The 14,012-nt window shown below is 38.0% G+C and overlaps 1 protein-coding gene across 3 annotated transcripts in view; it reads right to left on the bottom strand.

The window, feature by feature from the left end:
- Window positions 1-6: 6 nt before the first annotated feature.
- ZFYVE16 (zinc finger FYVE-type containing 16) overlaps window positions 7-14,012 on the bottom strand; it is a 36,953-nt gene continuing 22,947 nt past the window's right edge. For 2 of the 3 annotated variants that reach the window (XM_068423385.1, XM_068423386.1), the window contains exons 7-18: window positions 13,292-13,667; window positions 12,644-12,766; window positions 12,395-12,550; window positions 11,559-11,783; window positions 9,293-9,375; window positions 7,216-7,320; window positions 6,211-6,361; window positions 4,932-5,012; window positions 4,229-4,391; window positions 3,289-3,394; window positions 2,722-2,886; window positions 7-1,814 (exon numbers count right to left, since the gene is read on the bottom strand). In XM_068423385.1, the coding sequence (XP_068279486.1) occupies window positions 1,653-1,814; window positions 2,722-2,886; window positions 3,289-3,394; window positions 4,229-4,391; window positions 4,932-5,012; window positions 6,211-6,361; window positions 7,216-7,320; window positions 9,293-9,375; window positions 11,559-11,783; window positions 12,395-12,550; window positions 12,644-12,766; window positions 13,292-13,667 (1,896 nt within the window). In that variant the 3' untranslated portion in view covers window positions 7-1,652. The remainder of the gene's footprint in view (window positions 1,815-2,721; window positions 2,887-3,288; window positions 3,395-4,228; window positions 4,392-4,931; window positions 5,013-6,210; window positions 6,362-7,215; window positions 7,321-9,292; window positions 9,376-11,558; window positions 11,784-12,394; window positions 12,551-12,643; window positions 12,767-13,291; window positions 13,668-14,012) is intronic. The other variant, XM_068423387.1, reaches the window with a different exon arrangement.

Genomic DNA, 14,012 nt, shown 5'->3' on the forward strand with positions numbered 1-14,012 from the left:
CTTAACTTTATTGATCACTACTTAAATGGAGTTAGTACACTGTAAGCGGCAAGAGGCAGCTGTTCCTTTGGTTACCCCTACATCAGCCGTGGGCAAGGCTGGTTCACCCATGCAGCACAGGACAGGTGAAACAGCCACCTCCGATCCCGTCACAGCCCTTAACTACTGTTCAACCTTTTGCTGTCATCCCCTTGACCGTCTGGTTGCAGCTTGTTGTCAGCCAAGGACATGGTTTAGTCATACTGCACGTGCTGTGGTCTTCAGTTCTTCTCCAGAACTGCAGTGTCTCTGAAGTAGTTGTATTAATTAGCTCAAATTTCCTCCAAGGTAAGATCTCAAAGCCTGAATCCTTCCAGAACCGGTATTTTGAAGCACAGGTAACAGTAGAGCAGAGTAGGTTGTTAGAAATTGTTTTTGATACAAAAACAGAAAATATCCCCTATTAGCATCAAGAAGGCAAAGTTTTTAATAGTCTCATTGTAAAACTGTACCAGCATTTTTACTGAATATAGATCTTGTATATATTTCGTTTTGGTTCTGTTCTTATAAACAGTTGCGTGACAGTTACCAAACCCCAATTATGGTTCGCTGAACCTCAGTACAAATCCCATGCATCACAAGTACATAAATAGATCTTAATGACCCAATATCAAAAATACGTACTATACAAGAACCTCAGGTATACTAAGAATGAATCTGTTTGTGAAAATTCACACTCAATACATCAATTCTCCCTGAAAGTAAAGGTGGCTACTAAGAGGTGGCAAAAGCAGGAGACAGGAGCAGAAAAGATACTGCAGAATTCTTGTCCGACTTATTGCTAAATGTAGATTATGTAAAGGGTAATCTGGTTTGGTTTTTTTTTTTTTTAATTCTTGAAAGGTCAAATTGCATCAGGACTTCCGAGCACAAAGTAAAGAAAAAATAGCAGTATTTATAAAAATAGCATCCATGGAAGTTAGATAAATCCTTGTAAGTACAAGAAAGAAATCAGTTATTCTATTAAAAAAAAAAAAAAATTCAGAGCATATGTTCCCCAAGCACCAGCATAATATCCCAACGTTAAGGACTTCAACTATAAAGTCTTCATAAACATACCGGCAAAATTCTTCCTTGTGCTGACCATAAACAAGTGTCAGAAAGTGTGCACTCATATTTTGCACTGACACATGAAGTTTGCCGTCAGCTACAGAAGATCCCGTATTTGAATCTCAAATGGCCAGAAAACAGTTTTGTGCCAGCTTCTACTTCAGTGTTTAGCTGATTTGCACATGGAAAGCATGTGCTGTTCAGACAGAGATTAGATCTAACCATAGCAAATTTTAGTAACACATTTATCTGAGGTTAAAAGGCAAGATAGTATGGCTTGAAGTTACACTACATATAGTAAATGCTACAAGTGCGTGAAGAGGTAAAAAAACCTGCCCTCTTCTGCACCAGTATTAAGTGTAAACTTTCAGAACTTTAGGAAACATTACAAACTACAATTCTTTTGCGGCCAAGTAACCAGAAAGGATTTGAGGGATTTCAAAACACCAGTCTGAAAATCTATTATAACAGGTTTAGAAACTTTTAACATTTTTAGTGTTTGTAGCATTATAACTTTGGTGTTCAGAGCTAGCAAATCAGTATATTGCCTGTCATCAGCCTCATCAGAACAGATGTTCTATAATGAAAAATATTAACTCCATTTTCAGTGGTAGACTTGTAGGATCTGACATCCCACCATGAATCACGGGAATCAGAGCACTGTCCATTTCATTCAGATATTTTTGTGGAAGAAGGTGACCTCCAGATCCAGCTAAGTACTCAACCTAGAAGGAAAACATATTAATGTTGATATTAAACACTTTTTGTATTAACAAGACAACGGAAAAGTGTAGTATCTTGGTAAAACAGTATTTCAGCTACCATGAAGTGACAAAATAACATTTGAACACTGGCAACTGGATGGGTTTTGAGGTCAATCGTGACCAGTTAGGCTTGCCATTGAGAAGCATGCAATGTTCCCCTGGGGTTTACAGGGCCACATATCCTCTGCGTGTCAGACTGCTTCAATCTGATGCCCAAGAGCGATCTGATTATATCTTAGTATCACAGTTACTATTTCAGTAGTATATTTTGAAATTACTCTAAACTAGATTTTTTGGGACTGCATTTCCAGCTTCTCTCAAAAAAAAAAGTCAAGTGTAACACAGAACACCTTCAGAGGCAAGGAACTGAACTGTTCTACAGTTCTGTCATCTTTTGAGGGGCATCACATGCTGGATAGCCTTGCCTTCCCTATCTTCCACCCTCATCTGGGCAGACCTGTCCTTTTCTGCTGTACAGGTTTTGGTGCAAATATCCCTTACTGAACTACATTAGGGAGCAAAACCAGGAGAATACTACATACTTTGAGAAAAGCATCAGAAAATTGGCTCTATGGTTGTCTAAACTGACTCGCCTTGGAGGCAGATGAGCGCTACAGAGAGCTAGAACTAGGGAAGGACTCACAGCTTACTGCAAGTAGCTATTAGGGAATTTGGGCAGAATAAGGAAACAGGACTAATCCTTGCAAGAAAAACTAGTCATTAAGACAGCTTCTCCATGAAATTTCATCCTCAGTCTGGATCTGGGGTAGGGCAAAAAACTAAAAACATTCAGAAAGAGATCCAACGTCTTTATAAGAAAGAGTTTTCAGTTGAAATTGAGTGTCTGCAATAAAGGTTGAAAGATTACCGTATCTGAGTCAATAGAAACTCTTAGGCCTATCTTATTCATCCCGTTATTTTTCAAGGTTTTAAGGTGTGGGCAAAGAGCAGTACTGCAGGCAACAGCAATCTCTTTAGCAAACTGGTGAAGAACAGGACTGGATGGTTCATGGTCCTTTAGAAAATAGTACACCTGAAATTATAGAAAGGGTAGGGACAGTCAGCAGCCTGGTTATATTACAAAGTAAGGAAAAGAGTAATTCATTATACATATAATGCAGAACAGAGCAAGCTATAATGCTTGTTTGCTGGCAAAGTATTCTAGTATTTCATCAATTCAATCAAAATACTTAAGTGACCATATCTGGATTATATATTTATAGAGTTATCAAAGCTAATAGACTTTTAGTCTTTGTTAGAGGAGAAAAAATGAAAAGTATGTAAGCTTATCAAAGAGCGACGAAGAACATTCTGTCTATCAGTTGGCTATACATCAAGTAAGTTAGTTTCTGTAGTATCACTTAGTATGATCACTTTACCACTTAAGTATTCTAAAAAGTAGCAAAAAGGCTCAAAAACAATGTAATTTACTAACTTCGGTACACTTCATAACTTTTCCCTCTCTTTCGAAGTCTCTGCCTTGTGGTACTTTTTCATTCTGAGTTCCTTCCATTGATTTTCCATCGACTGGGCTTAAAATTCTATGGAAGATAGCAGTATGGTTAATACTTAAACCAACATTTTTTGATTTAGATTGAATAACTTGTATGAAATAATACTTAGCCATCCTTAAAGGCTATTTAAACAGCTTTACAACAAAATGTAATACAGGACTTGCGTCATGAAAATACAGATGCTACAAAAAGAAATATCCTAAATAGGGAACGAACAATGGTTACTTGATAAAAACCTAATCTTACAGGTTTAAGAAGCTAAGAACCATCTTAGGTAAAGCCACCATTTGTTCTAATTGTTCAGAGAAGCCACAGAAAAAGGCATAGCAAGTCAAGCCTGTGGCCTGAGAAACTACTTCAGATGAGACAAGTTCTGAGTTAGTGATGTATAATGAAGTTTGAAGTGACATAAACAAGCATTCAAATCACATCAGATAAAGATATCTTACATCTCCTTTGATGAATGCTGGCATTCCTAGCAGGGAATGGCCAAGGGCAGTTCTATACACTTCCAAACCTCCCCCAAACAAGGAAGCTTAAAGGGATTAATGGCATCCACGCAGAAACCCATTACTGATTTGACAGAGGACTTTCAAAGGAAACTGAGGGTTCATACACTTTTCCTGACAACTTTCCCAACAGAGAAAACTATTAATTTTGGTGAACTACAAGCAAAATTGTTCTGTTAGTGACATCTAGAGGACTTCAGGTAGTTTACCGTCTATCCCCTTTCTGGTTTTAGTATCAAGTACTTTCTTAGAACAAAAATACCACAGATTAATTTCAAGAAATTAAAGGTGGATATCTGAAAATAGGGAACAAGAATTCTCTTAAGATGTTTTCCTTTGGTAATATATTTACCCTTCGTTTGTTTTTTCTTTGTTTTCTACCCAGCAAATATCTACATATTCTTTTACGTCTCCCGTATCTGTTTTGCCACAAGTTATTTTGAAGTCCTTCTTGTCTCTTAATGCCTGACGTAGGCTTTCCATAGTTTCTGGCGTTATTTGTACCATTAGTCCATCTAGAAGAAAAACCAGTTAAAATTCCAACTTATGTAGAGAAGCACAGCTTTTTAGTAGAATCTTGGCTTAAATTCTACTGGGACCAATCCTCTCCTACAGCTTGTTAATAAAGGCACATCAAATGGACTCCATCCCCCAACTACAGCATTAAATGTTACATGAAAGAGGAAGTAATGAAAACCTTTCTTGTCAACAGGACTAAAAGATCAATCTCAGATTAATCTCAGTTGTTGTTTTGCATTTCTGTGTCAATATATGTATTTAATCAATACAGCAATGAAAATAGTTCCAGATATAGGCAGCCGTAAAGGAAAGACTTCACTGACTAGAGCAAAAAGAGTTCAAACTTAGCATGTTTTACAACAAGTAGGTGAACGAGCATGTATTTTTACACAGCATTTGTTTGCAATAGGTTTTCTACAAAGTTAAAAATCCTGAAGAGAAAAAGTTTAGCTTACTGAAGAATAAAGATTTTGCACAAGGTGCTGCTATTTTTTAACGTTCTCTTAAGAAGAAACCACATAGGACAAAATTCTTACCTTCAACTATACTGGATTTAGCTAAAAATCCAGAAGATGTTTTTAAGGCTCCATTAAACACCACAAAACTTGCACCTGTAACTACAAAAAGTAGGAACAAAGTGAGTACCACTTCAAATCACTCAGGTTTGTCATTACTAACATTTAACTTGCATTCCTTTTTAAAAAGGCAGGCAAAAAAGGTACTACTATACTGAAAGTGCTAATAAAAATCCCTTAATGACAGGAGGATATGAAACCTAACTCCCCAAAGAGAGAAGAATTTTTTCCAATCAGACCTTGACAAAAAAGACCAGCTTTGTTAGTTTATTTTGTGAGTGCATACAGTATACTTTTAAGATGTGGGTGGCAAGCCAACACAGGCAAGCCAAAAAAGCTGCATATACAAAGAGGAGACATAGCTGAAGAAACAGTGGTGTGGGGTTTCCTTTTGTTTGGGCTTTTTTTTTTCCCTTTAAAACAGACAGGCCACTCAACTTCTAAATTTAATTTATTTACAGAAGATATTCCTGAAGTTCAGATCATTTTCAGTGGTACTAAAAGCAACTGAAAGAAAAAGATGACAGAAGTGAATTTCCATGCTACAAGCATTTGTGTAAATTTGTTCGTGACGCACAGTGCTTTGAATAAAAACATGCTAAGCAGCTATGCTTAATGAAGCACAGAACAACATTTCAGGCTGACACCTGGTAAGAGTACAAGCCCCATCAATCTGGAATTCCCCCCCAGCTAATGGGGGCCTCGCTGAAAAGCACGGACTCATCAGCCCAGACACACTGCCATGCTGCACAGCTGTCCTGCTTTCAAAACCTAAACGGTACCTCTGCCCTCTTCTCTGTACAGGTGGTTGTATCAGTTTGCTAGATGTTGTACAGAGGCACTCGCTGTTACCCTATTTCCATACACTCGGGTATTGAGACCATTTGTTTGCAGATGTAAATACATTGCCCAATTCACATTAATATTAAATTTAGATTTTGAAATACATAAAGAAATCGATTATGTCTGAAAATATAAGCTATATTAATAAAATTCTAGAAACAAGAGATGAAAAAAGGTATTATTCTCCATTTAATATAACATTTATAAAAGGTACCTAAGTGTTGATATAAACCAGCAACATTTTATTTTTCATTTACATTATTTTGCTGCTTGAATGCTGAGCTTTTTGTCTCAACAACTTACTGGGAATACATATTTTCCTTGCAGCCTAAAAGTGAACTTACATTTGTGCTCTAGAAATGTGATTTTTCTCCACAAGCCAAACTAGACCGCTTACCTTTCCTAGGATGTCCAGTAGCACTGATTGCTTGTGTGTGATAGAGGCCATGCTTATTCTGCACACACACTAAGTGAGAATCTGCTTCAGTATTAAAACTTGCTCCAATACTAATAACATGCTCATTAGAAGAATTTATCACCTTCATTACCTGTCAATACAAAGTTTGTTATTAAACTGAGAGATCTCATTATGCAGTACTCATTTTAACTACAAGACATTAGAAGCTCTCAAAACAAATCCCAAGAATTATTCACTTAGTCAACTGCAGAGAGTTTGAACACCACAATTTGCCATGACTAGCTGGAGGAACACTAAGCATAATCAAAAATACTACTTCAGTAGAGAGGTATGAGTAAATCTGAATACTGCTGGACAATGCAGAATATCAGAGTTGTAGGGGTTTTGTTGCTTTTAAGACTAAAATACACATTAAGCCTCGTGCAGTACTATTCAGGCTTTTTTTTTTGTTAAAGCCGAAGTAAAAAGATTGTAATAAAAATTATACTGGCAAGAAAGATAATTTAAGTTTTAAGCAAAGCACCACCACCAGGAAACGTGGAAGAGATAATCCTTGAAAATACATCCTACAATATTCTGAAGAAACTGCTGATTTTTCAGCGTTTAACACTTAATCCTACAGCTCAACTTTTCACTTATCATTATCTACCTTCCAACATATCCAGCAAGAAGGAAATGTGCATTCCACAATTTCATGCCCTCCCCCCATCACATGCTTACATGAGTTTAAAGTTCAAAGAGTCTACTACACAGCAAAGAGCAAAGTAACCTAGAGAGCTGCTATCAAGTGCAGAATTCACTTACAGAACTGCCTGGAAACAGATTACAGAATAAAAACATTACAAGCCTCTAAAAAAAAGAAAAAAAAAAGGGAGGAGAGTGTGGTTCTTAAAGAGCTCACATTAAAGATGTGATTGGTATTATATGAAAAATAAAGACTAAAGCAGTTTGGATTAGAAAACTAATCAAGATGTTTTTACTCACCTCATTGTACTTCCTTAGGGGTATTTTAATACAGCTTCTACCCATTTCCACATGAACAAACAGGTTGTCTATGGTATGCAAAGTATACTGGTAATTTCTAAGGTCCTATAACAGACAGTTTTTACGTTAACAGACGATTTAGTATCATTTTCTTACCTTTTATAAGAAATATCACCTAGATAAAAGTACTTTACATACCTCTCTTAAGACTTCTAAAGAATAATGACATCAAGGGTGGCTAAAGAGTTAGTGATCACTTTTTTCCTACTGTGATGTATGAGAAGGGTAGCTTAGTGCATGTATTAACAAGTTCATAGCACTGATGAGGTAGCTCTGTTTACCAGGAGGTTATTTAGACTCTGGCTACTTTATGCACATTAGGATCTTACAGTGTTTTAGATAACAAAATACTTTAAACACCCTCCCTCTCTGAAAGAACAGCAAGGCGTGGAAGCCACCATCTAGATTAGCTTGTTTCCAGGCCCACACCCTGTCCCCTGCAGCTCTAACCTGTTGAGTTACAGCTTGAATACTGCACTGTTTCTTATACCTTTCTCTGACAGAAGTTATCATCCATCACCTCAGCCACTTCTGCAAAATTTCCCTATTCGTTTTATTCCAGAGCAACAACATTAGGTATAAAATGTCTTCATTTGCCTTGACTAGCTCAGATGAAAAAAAAGGTTAGAGAAGGCTATTGTCACCAGCTGACCCAGCTAATCAGTATCCTCCTCAATCAGCACCAGCTGTAGCAAGAAGGGTATTTATGAACACATCTCACTGCATTACAAGTTTCAATTGAACTGGCTTTGTTTTAGCAATATTAAGGATATTGTTTTACCAATATTAAGGATATACATCACAGATGCAGTTTGCCTCCATTGTTTACCACTACCTCAGTCACTTGTGTGGTACAAGATTTTATGTGATCTTTAATCAAGGATTTGCACCACAGGTAGTTAAAAATGTAACATCAAGAGAACATTTCACACCCATGATTAAAACTCCTGCTGCATCCAAAGAGATAGTCCTGCCAAGGAGCACATATTCCCACTGCCGGCTTCAAGCTGACAGTACAAACACAGCTATGAAGCAGCAAAGTAACTCTAATCCCACTGAAAATAAACTCGATAGAAGCCCCCTTCATTAGCAGCACAACATTAAGATTGGTACTGGCACTTCACCAATCAGGCAAGGAGCTGGCTCATGGAATTAAAATGTTAAGATTCCTCCATTAAAGAAAAAACACACTATTTTTCAGATGCACAACTCCTCTAACTGATTCCTTATGTAATGACATGGACATCAAGAGTGGCAAACAGGAAAAAAGGGCCAAACACTGCAGTTTCATCTCAGCTGTAATGGTGCCTAAACTCTTAAGAGGAGGATTTAGTCATCACCTAAATAAGTCATGAAATTCTTTCCACATCCTTACAGCACTATTCATCATAGAATTAAGGATAAGTTCTATATAAGTATTAGAAAAGGAAGGTACTGGTCAGGAAGACAGGCTTACTGGAAGTTTGAATCAAATTATTTGGGTAACAGAGGAAAAACTTCAGGGAATCACATAAATTCTGGACTCGACTTACTCTGATGATTTTGCCAAAAAATTCTTCATGTAAGACAGTCAGGCTGGTTAACTGTGCTAAGGTTAAGTTTGTGTGACAAAGTAACTACTAGTACAGTTGGACCACAGCATCTGCCTGTCAAGTCTTTCTTCACATTTAAAAACTGTGAGACTTAAGACTAGAATTCCTGCACCACACCAATGCCTGGAAGGGAAAAATGCAACTGAACAATGATTACTACCAGCTTCAATGTAGATGTCAACATTTTTCTCATTCATTTAAAGCCATTTCTTACTACCAGAACTAAAGCATAACAACACAATGTGAAAGATACACCTTTCCTAACTCACTCACACTCATGGTAAGTTTGTTTCAAGTCAGATATGAAGAACGAAAGTATCAGCCCTTTGCCAAAAATAACTCTGCTCTCAAGAATCAGAGTTTTGAAGATATTTTACATCATCTAAATTACAACAGGAAGGGAAGAGAATAAAACATTTACTCACAACAAGCAGATTCATAATTGTGTGTCCTGTGTCTCCGAAGAGTGGCTTCCGGTGCCTGAAACTCACTACAGGTGTTGGATATGCTAGGGCCAACGAAGAGAAATTAAAGGTCATGCTTACCTATCAACAACTGTATAACTTGCTAATCCAAGTATTTATTTTTGGCTGCAGCCTATGTTTCTTAACCTCAATATCTGACCAGCCAGAACAACCAGAGCCCCTGTCTAATTCTGTGTCACAGACTGTCCTTCAGCCCGCTGTATGGTTTCCCCATCCATGGTTAAATCCTACTGCAGTGTCATTGCATGGAATCACTCTCCTAGTGGCAGTAATTTTGTGGCAGAGACTTGCTGCTGCTTTCATAAGCTTTGTCAGCTATGTTTCTTGCAATAGGTGATCTGGATGGAAACATCCTGGGTTCAGTCTTTGGGTCACCAGCTGCAGGAGGGGTTGCAAGGCTTCGTAGTTGCTTGAGTAAGAATACCATACACATTAACATCTGCTTCTACGCTAATGCTATAACACAAAGTGAAGGGCCACTTAGCATTGACAAGCAAGAATAGAGTGAGGGAGGGTGTTCATACCAAGTAACATGCTTTGAAGTCCCATGGCTGCGATGTGAAACACATGCAGATGGACACTAGGGAAGGCAATGAGACACAGGAGACCACAGACCACAATATAAAGCCATTTGAAAACAAAACAAGTAGCATAGCAAAGTCAGGACTGTGAGATCAAAGAGGCAAAATTGGTTTTTAAAAAAAAAAAAAAAAAGACAAGTACTTTGGTAATAGAAAGAATAATGACAAAGAAGCTACCACCCTTGTCAACACACAGACAGAAGCCTGGCCAGTAGAAATCCACTATTAACTCAAGAAACCCATAAACAAGTGAGTGACACATATTTATGGACTTGCAGCTTCTAGAATGCTAGGTCAAAAATGCACTCAGGTCATGAAAGCTGCGTATGATATGTTTTTGAAATCCAATCCACTTAAGCAACTGCTGCATGCTGCACCTTATCCAAACTCCTGCTCTCTAAGTCATAAGCAGCAGTGCAACAGGAAACAAAACAGCACCAGTATCGCTAAATTAACGTCTGCATTATTCAAGCAAGTACACAAGCAACTAGAAGGCATTTAGGACACTATCTACTTTCAGGTCTTGCTCACGCTAGCTTTATCTGTTCTTCAAGGCAATGGGAATCTGTGTAAACACTTTCCTTTGCTGAGCCTGGAGCAGAGTCAATGTACATCTTGTTGGCAGAGCGAAAAGCGCTCACATCAGCCTGGAACAGGCTGTGGAAGGTAAGTGCCACATTTACATGCTCTCCATCCACCTCTCTTTGAAATAATGCCTCCTGCATTTTTACAGGCCTCAAGATTTCAAATGTATTAATTAGTAAGTTATCCTAGTAAGTAATGAATACCTTTATCCATTTTATGAAGCAGTAACATTTTGCCAATATACTCTACTTCAGTAACTTAATTAAAAGAAACAGTTTGTCAGAGTTGTAAACTGGGCATGTGAACTTCCCTTCAAACCCTTCTCCAATGACAAGGGTCAGACATTTTGATACGTTTACTGCTGTCACTTTTAGTTTCTTAGCTTTCTCGTCAGCTAAGAGAGAAAAAAAAATCAAGGGAGTCTAGCAGCACAATGTAAATTCCCAGGCATCTTGAGTACTGTGTTCAGTTCTGGGCCCCGCACTTCAAGAAAGATGTTGAGGTGTTGGAGCGAGTCCAGAGGAGGGCGACCAAGCTGGGGAAGGGTCTGGAGGGTCTGACCTACGAGGAACGGCTGAGGGAGCTGGGGTTGTTTAGCCTGGAGAAGAGGAGGTTCCGAGGTGACCTTATTGCAGTCTACAACTACCTGAAGGGAGGTTGTAGTGAAGTGGGAGTCGGCCTCTTCTCCCAGGCAACCAGCGATAGGACAAGAGGACACAGCCTCAAGCTTTGCCAGGGGAGGTTCAGGTTGGACATCAGGAAGAATTTCTTTACAGAAAGGGTTATTAGCCATTGGAATGGGCTGCCCAGGGAGGTGGTGGAGTCACCATCTCTGGAGGGGTTTAAGAAAAGACTGGACATGGCACTTAGTGCCATGGTCTAGTTGACAGGGTGGCTTCCCATGTATGAAACTTCAGCCTTACATAAGTGCAATATAAAATACTGCAAAGATCATTTAAAATATTTTGCTTGTCTGAAACCCTTGTATTTTCCAAAGGGAATTTTACATTTATACAGCTATTTAAAGTGTTAAAACTTACCCCCATATTCTGCTCCCAATCTCAACATTAAACGGATTGGAAAAACTTTCACCCAGGGTATTTCCAGCTTATGGATGAGAATGCCACAAAGAAAAGGGTTATCTGGTAGAATGCGATCATCAAGTTTCTGAAAAGTTGGTGAAACAAACAGGAATCCACCATGCTCTTTGTTACCGAGGAAGTTTTCAGTAAAAGTAATGTTTTCCATGTTTCTTACGAACCTTCCTGTAGAAAAAGGGACAGAGTGTCTTTGCACATCTGGAGAAGTAATTCGTTAGTGTCTAGAAAAACTACCCTACCCAGTGGTCTCCTACAGACTTGTAAGCCACATGATATATCTCACATCTTCCTGACACACATCTAAACCCATGTCTAAGTGCTCTACATTTACTAACTAAATGAACATGAATCTGAAACTAGGTTTTTCCAAACAAATACCAAAAACCCCTGAATTACAATGTTCTGGCACACACCAACTGATAAACTTCGATTAACAGACCTCAAATATTTACACACAGATGAGTATTGTACTTTGGCAAATGAAGTTCCAGATGTCCCAAATGATAGACTTAAGGACTTATACCCACAATCTCCAACACAGTACGACTGAATAACAACAAAAAACCGCCAACAGGATGTTTACAGAAGTATATGAAACAAAGAAATGCTCTTCTTCCCGTTGTTTATTTAGAATCCAAGGCTAACACTGCAAGGTGTTTCAACAGAATCATTAGATACTTATAAATACTTCAAGAAAGGTTATGTGTCAACTTCCAGCCTTAAAGATCAGCAAGAAAATGATATAAAATAAAATGTTAGACATTAAAATTACATACCTTTCACTGCATCCTTATAGATGCCAATAAATAATTTGAATATTTCACTAGGAAAAATCTCTTCATCTGGCAAACACTGCAACAGAATGACAATTTCCGCCTGACCCAAACCATGTAGTCCGTTTGTTGAGAAGTACCAGCACTTTTCTGAAGAATCTTTAGTTAAAAAGATAAATACCACAGTAATGCTGTTTTACACTCAGAAAAAGAAAGCTGGATGTAATGGAGAAGAAAACGTGCACTACTTACAAGTTATTAGCCTGATATTCACAAGCAAGTTTGCATTTAGGATAAAAGTTAATGGATTAGGACCTCCTTCCACAAGAAGCAAGGTGACCTGTTGGTGAGATGGATGTTCTTCCACTAGAGGATCTAAATAAATTAACACCTGATTTAGTTCAACATATCAGCCAACTACCTAAAACAAGAATTATAGATCATAGTATATGAAAGACTGTCCCATCCTCCTGTCTTAAGGGTGTGGTAATTATTCTCAAACTTAGAATAGCTACAGATCCGCTGTTGAATAGCTTACCCTAAGATCCAAGGAACATATAAAAATAAAGCAGTAACTTGTAACAAAGGTACAAACTAGGGCTACCATTCATTTGGTAATTACTGACAAATTGTGTATGCTGCCTCCTCATCCATATACTGATACTGTTCGTTATCATCAGTGAGAACAGTCACTACTGTAACAAATTTAACTGATGGAAGTATTCTTTTCCTAACATACTGATATTGTTAATAATACATGCTCAATTATCCAACAGTCCAATGCTCAGCAACTAAATGAGAGATTAGAATTGTATTAAAATACAAATTATACACATGCAAATTCCTATTTAGAAATCTTGCATCAGGTGATTAAATAGTAACAATTTTCTCTAATTTTACCTTTTCCTCTTTCACCCACTGCAAGCAGAAGTGGTGGCAGTTTACCATCATCAGGAACAAGGCTGATCTCTTTACGAACAGTGTTTTCAACACCACATAGTGCTCTGTAACTTGAAGGACTAATGGGCGTATCACTTGTAGTCTGATCAACTGAACTGGAAGTAGTCTTCTCAGCTTCTGCAGTAGGAGAATGCTCTTTAGTTTCTACAGTTACAGATTTATAACTATGTACCGCCTCACTCTGGCCTGGAACATCCTGCTGTGCATCATCTGAAGAAACAGAGGGACGCAATTCCTCCATTCTTTTAATAATATTTTCTTCCTTAGCTTTTAGGTTTACATCAGTTAATACGTCATTTTCCTCTTGGTTTGCAGCCTATGAAAAAAAAAAAATCTACGCTTTTGTCTCACAACAAGCTAAAATTTAATTAGTAGCATTCTAGAAGCTAAAAGAGAAAGAAATCTACCACAAATACTGAGAATGAATTCCCTCTGAATAAGAGGAAAGCCACCAAATCTCTCCCGGATCTTCCTCCTCCCCCCCACCCCCATCTTTAGAAGTTACATTAGTCCCTATTTTAGGTGAAGATGCATCATTAAGTTATTTGTTCGGTAACACGAAAGCAGTACCAGAGCGCTGCAGATTAGTCGTTTTAGCATGCAACAACAAGATGCAACTCAGTCTGAGGGCTGTGGTCAGCGGTGCCAAGTCTAGTGGGAG

This window comes from Nyctibius grandis, chromosome Z (assembly GCF_013368605.1).
Source record: "Nyctibius grandis isolate bNycGra1 chromosome Z, bNycGra1.pri, whole genome shotgun sequence".
NCBI classification, from domain to species: Eukaryota; Metazoa; Chordata; class Aves; order Nyctibiiformes; family Nyctibiidae; genus Nyctibius; species Nyctibius grandis.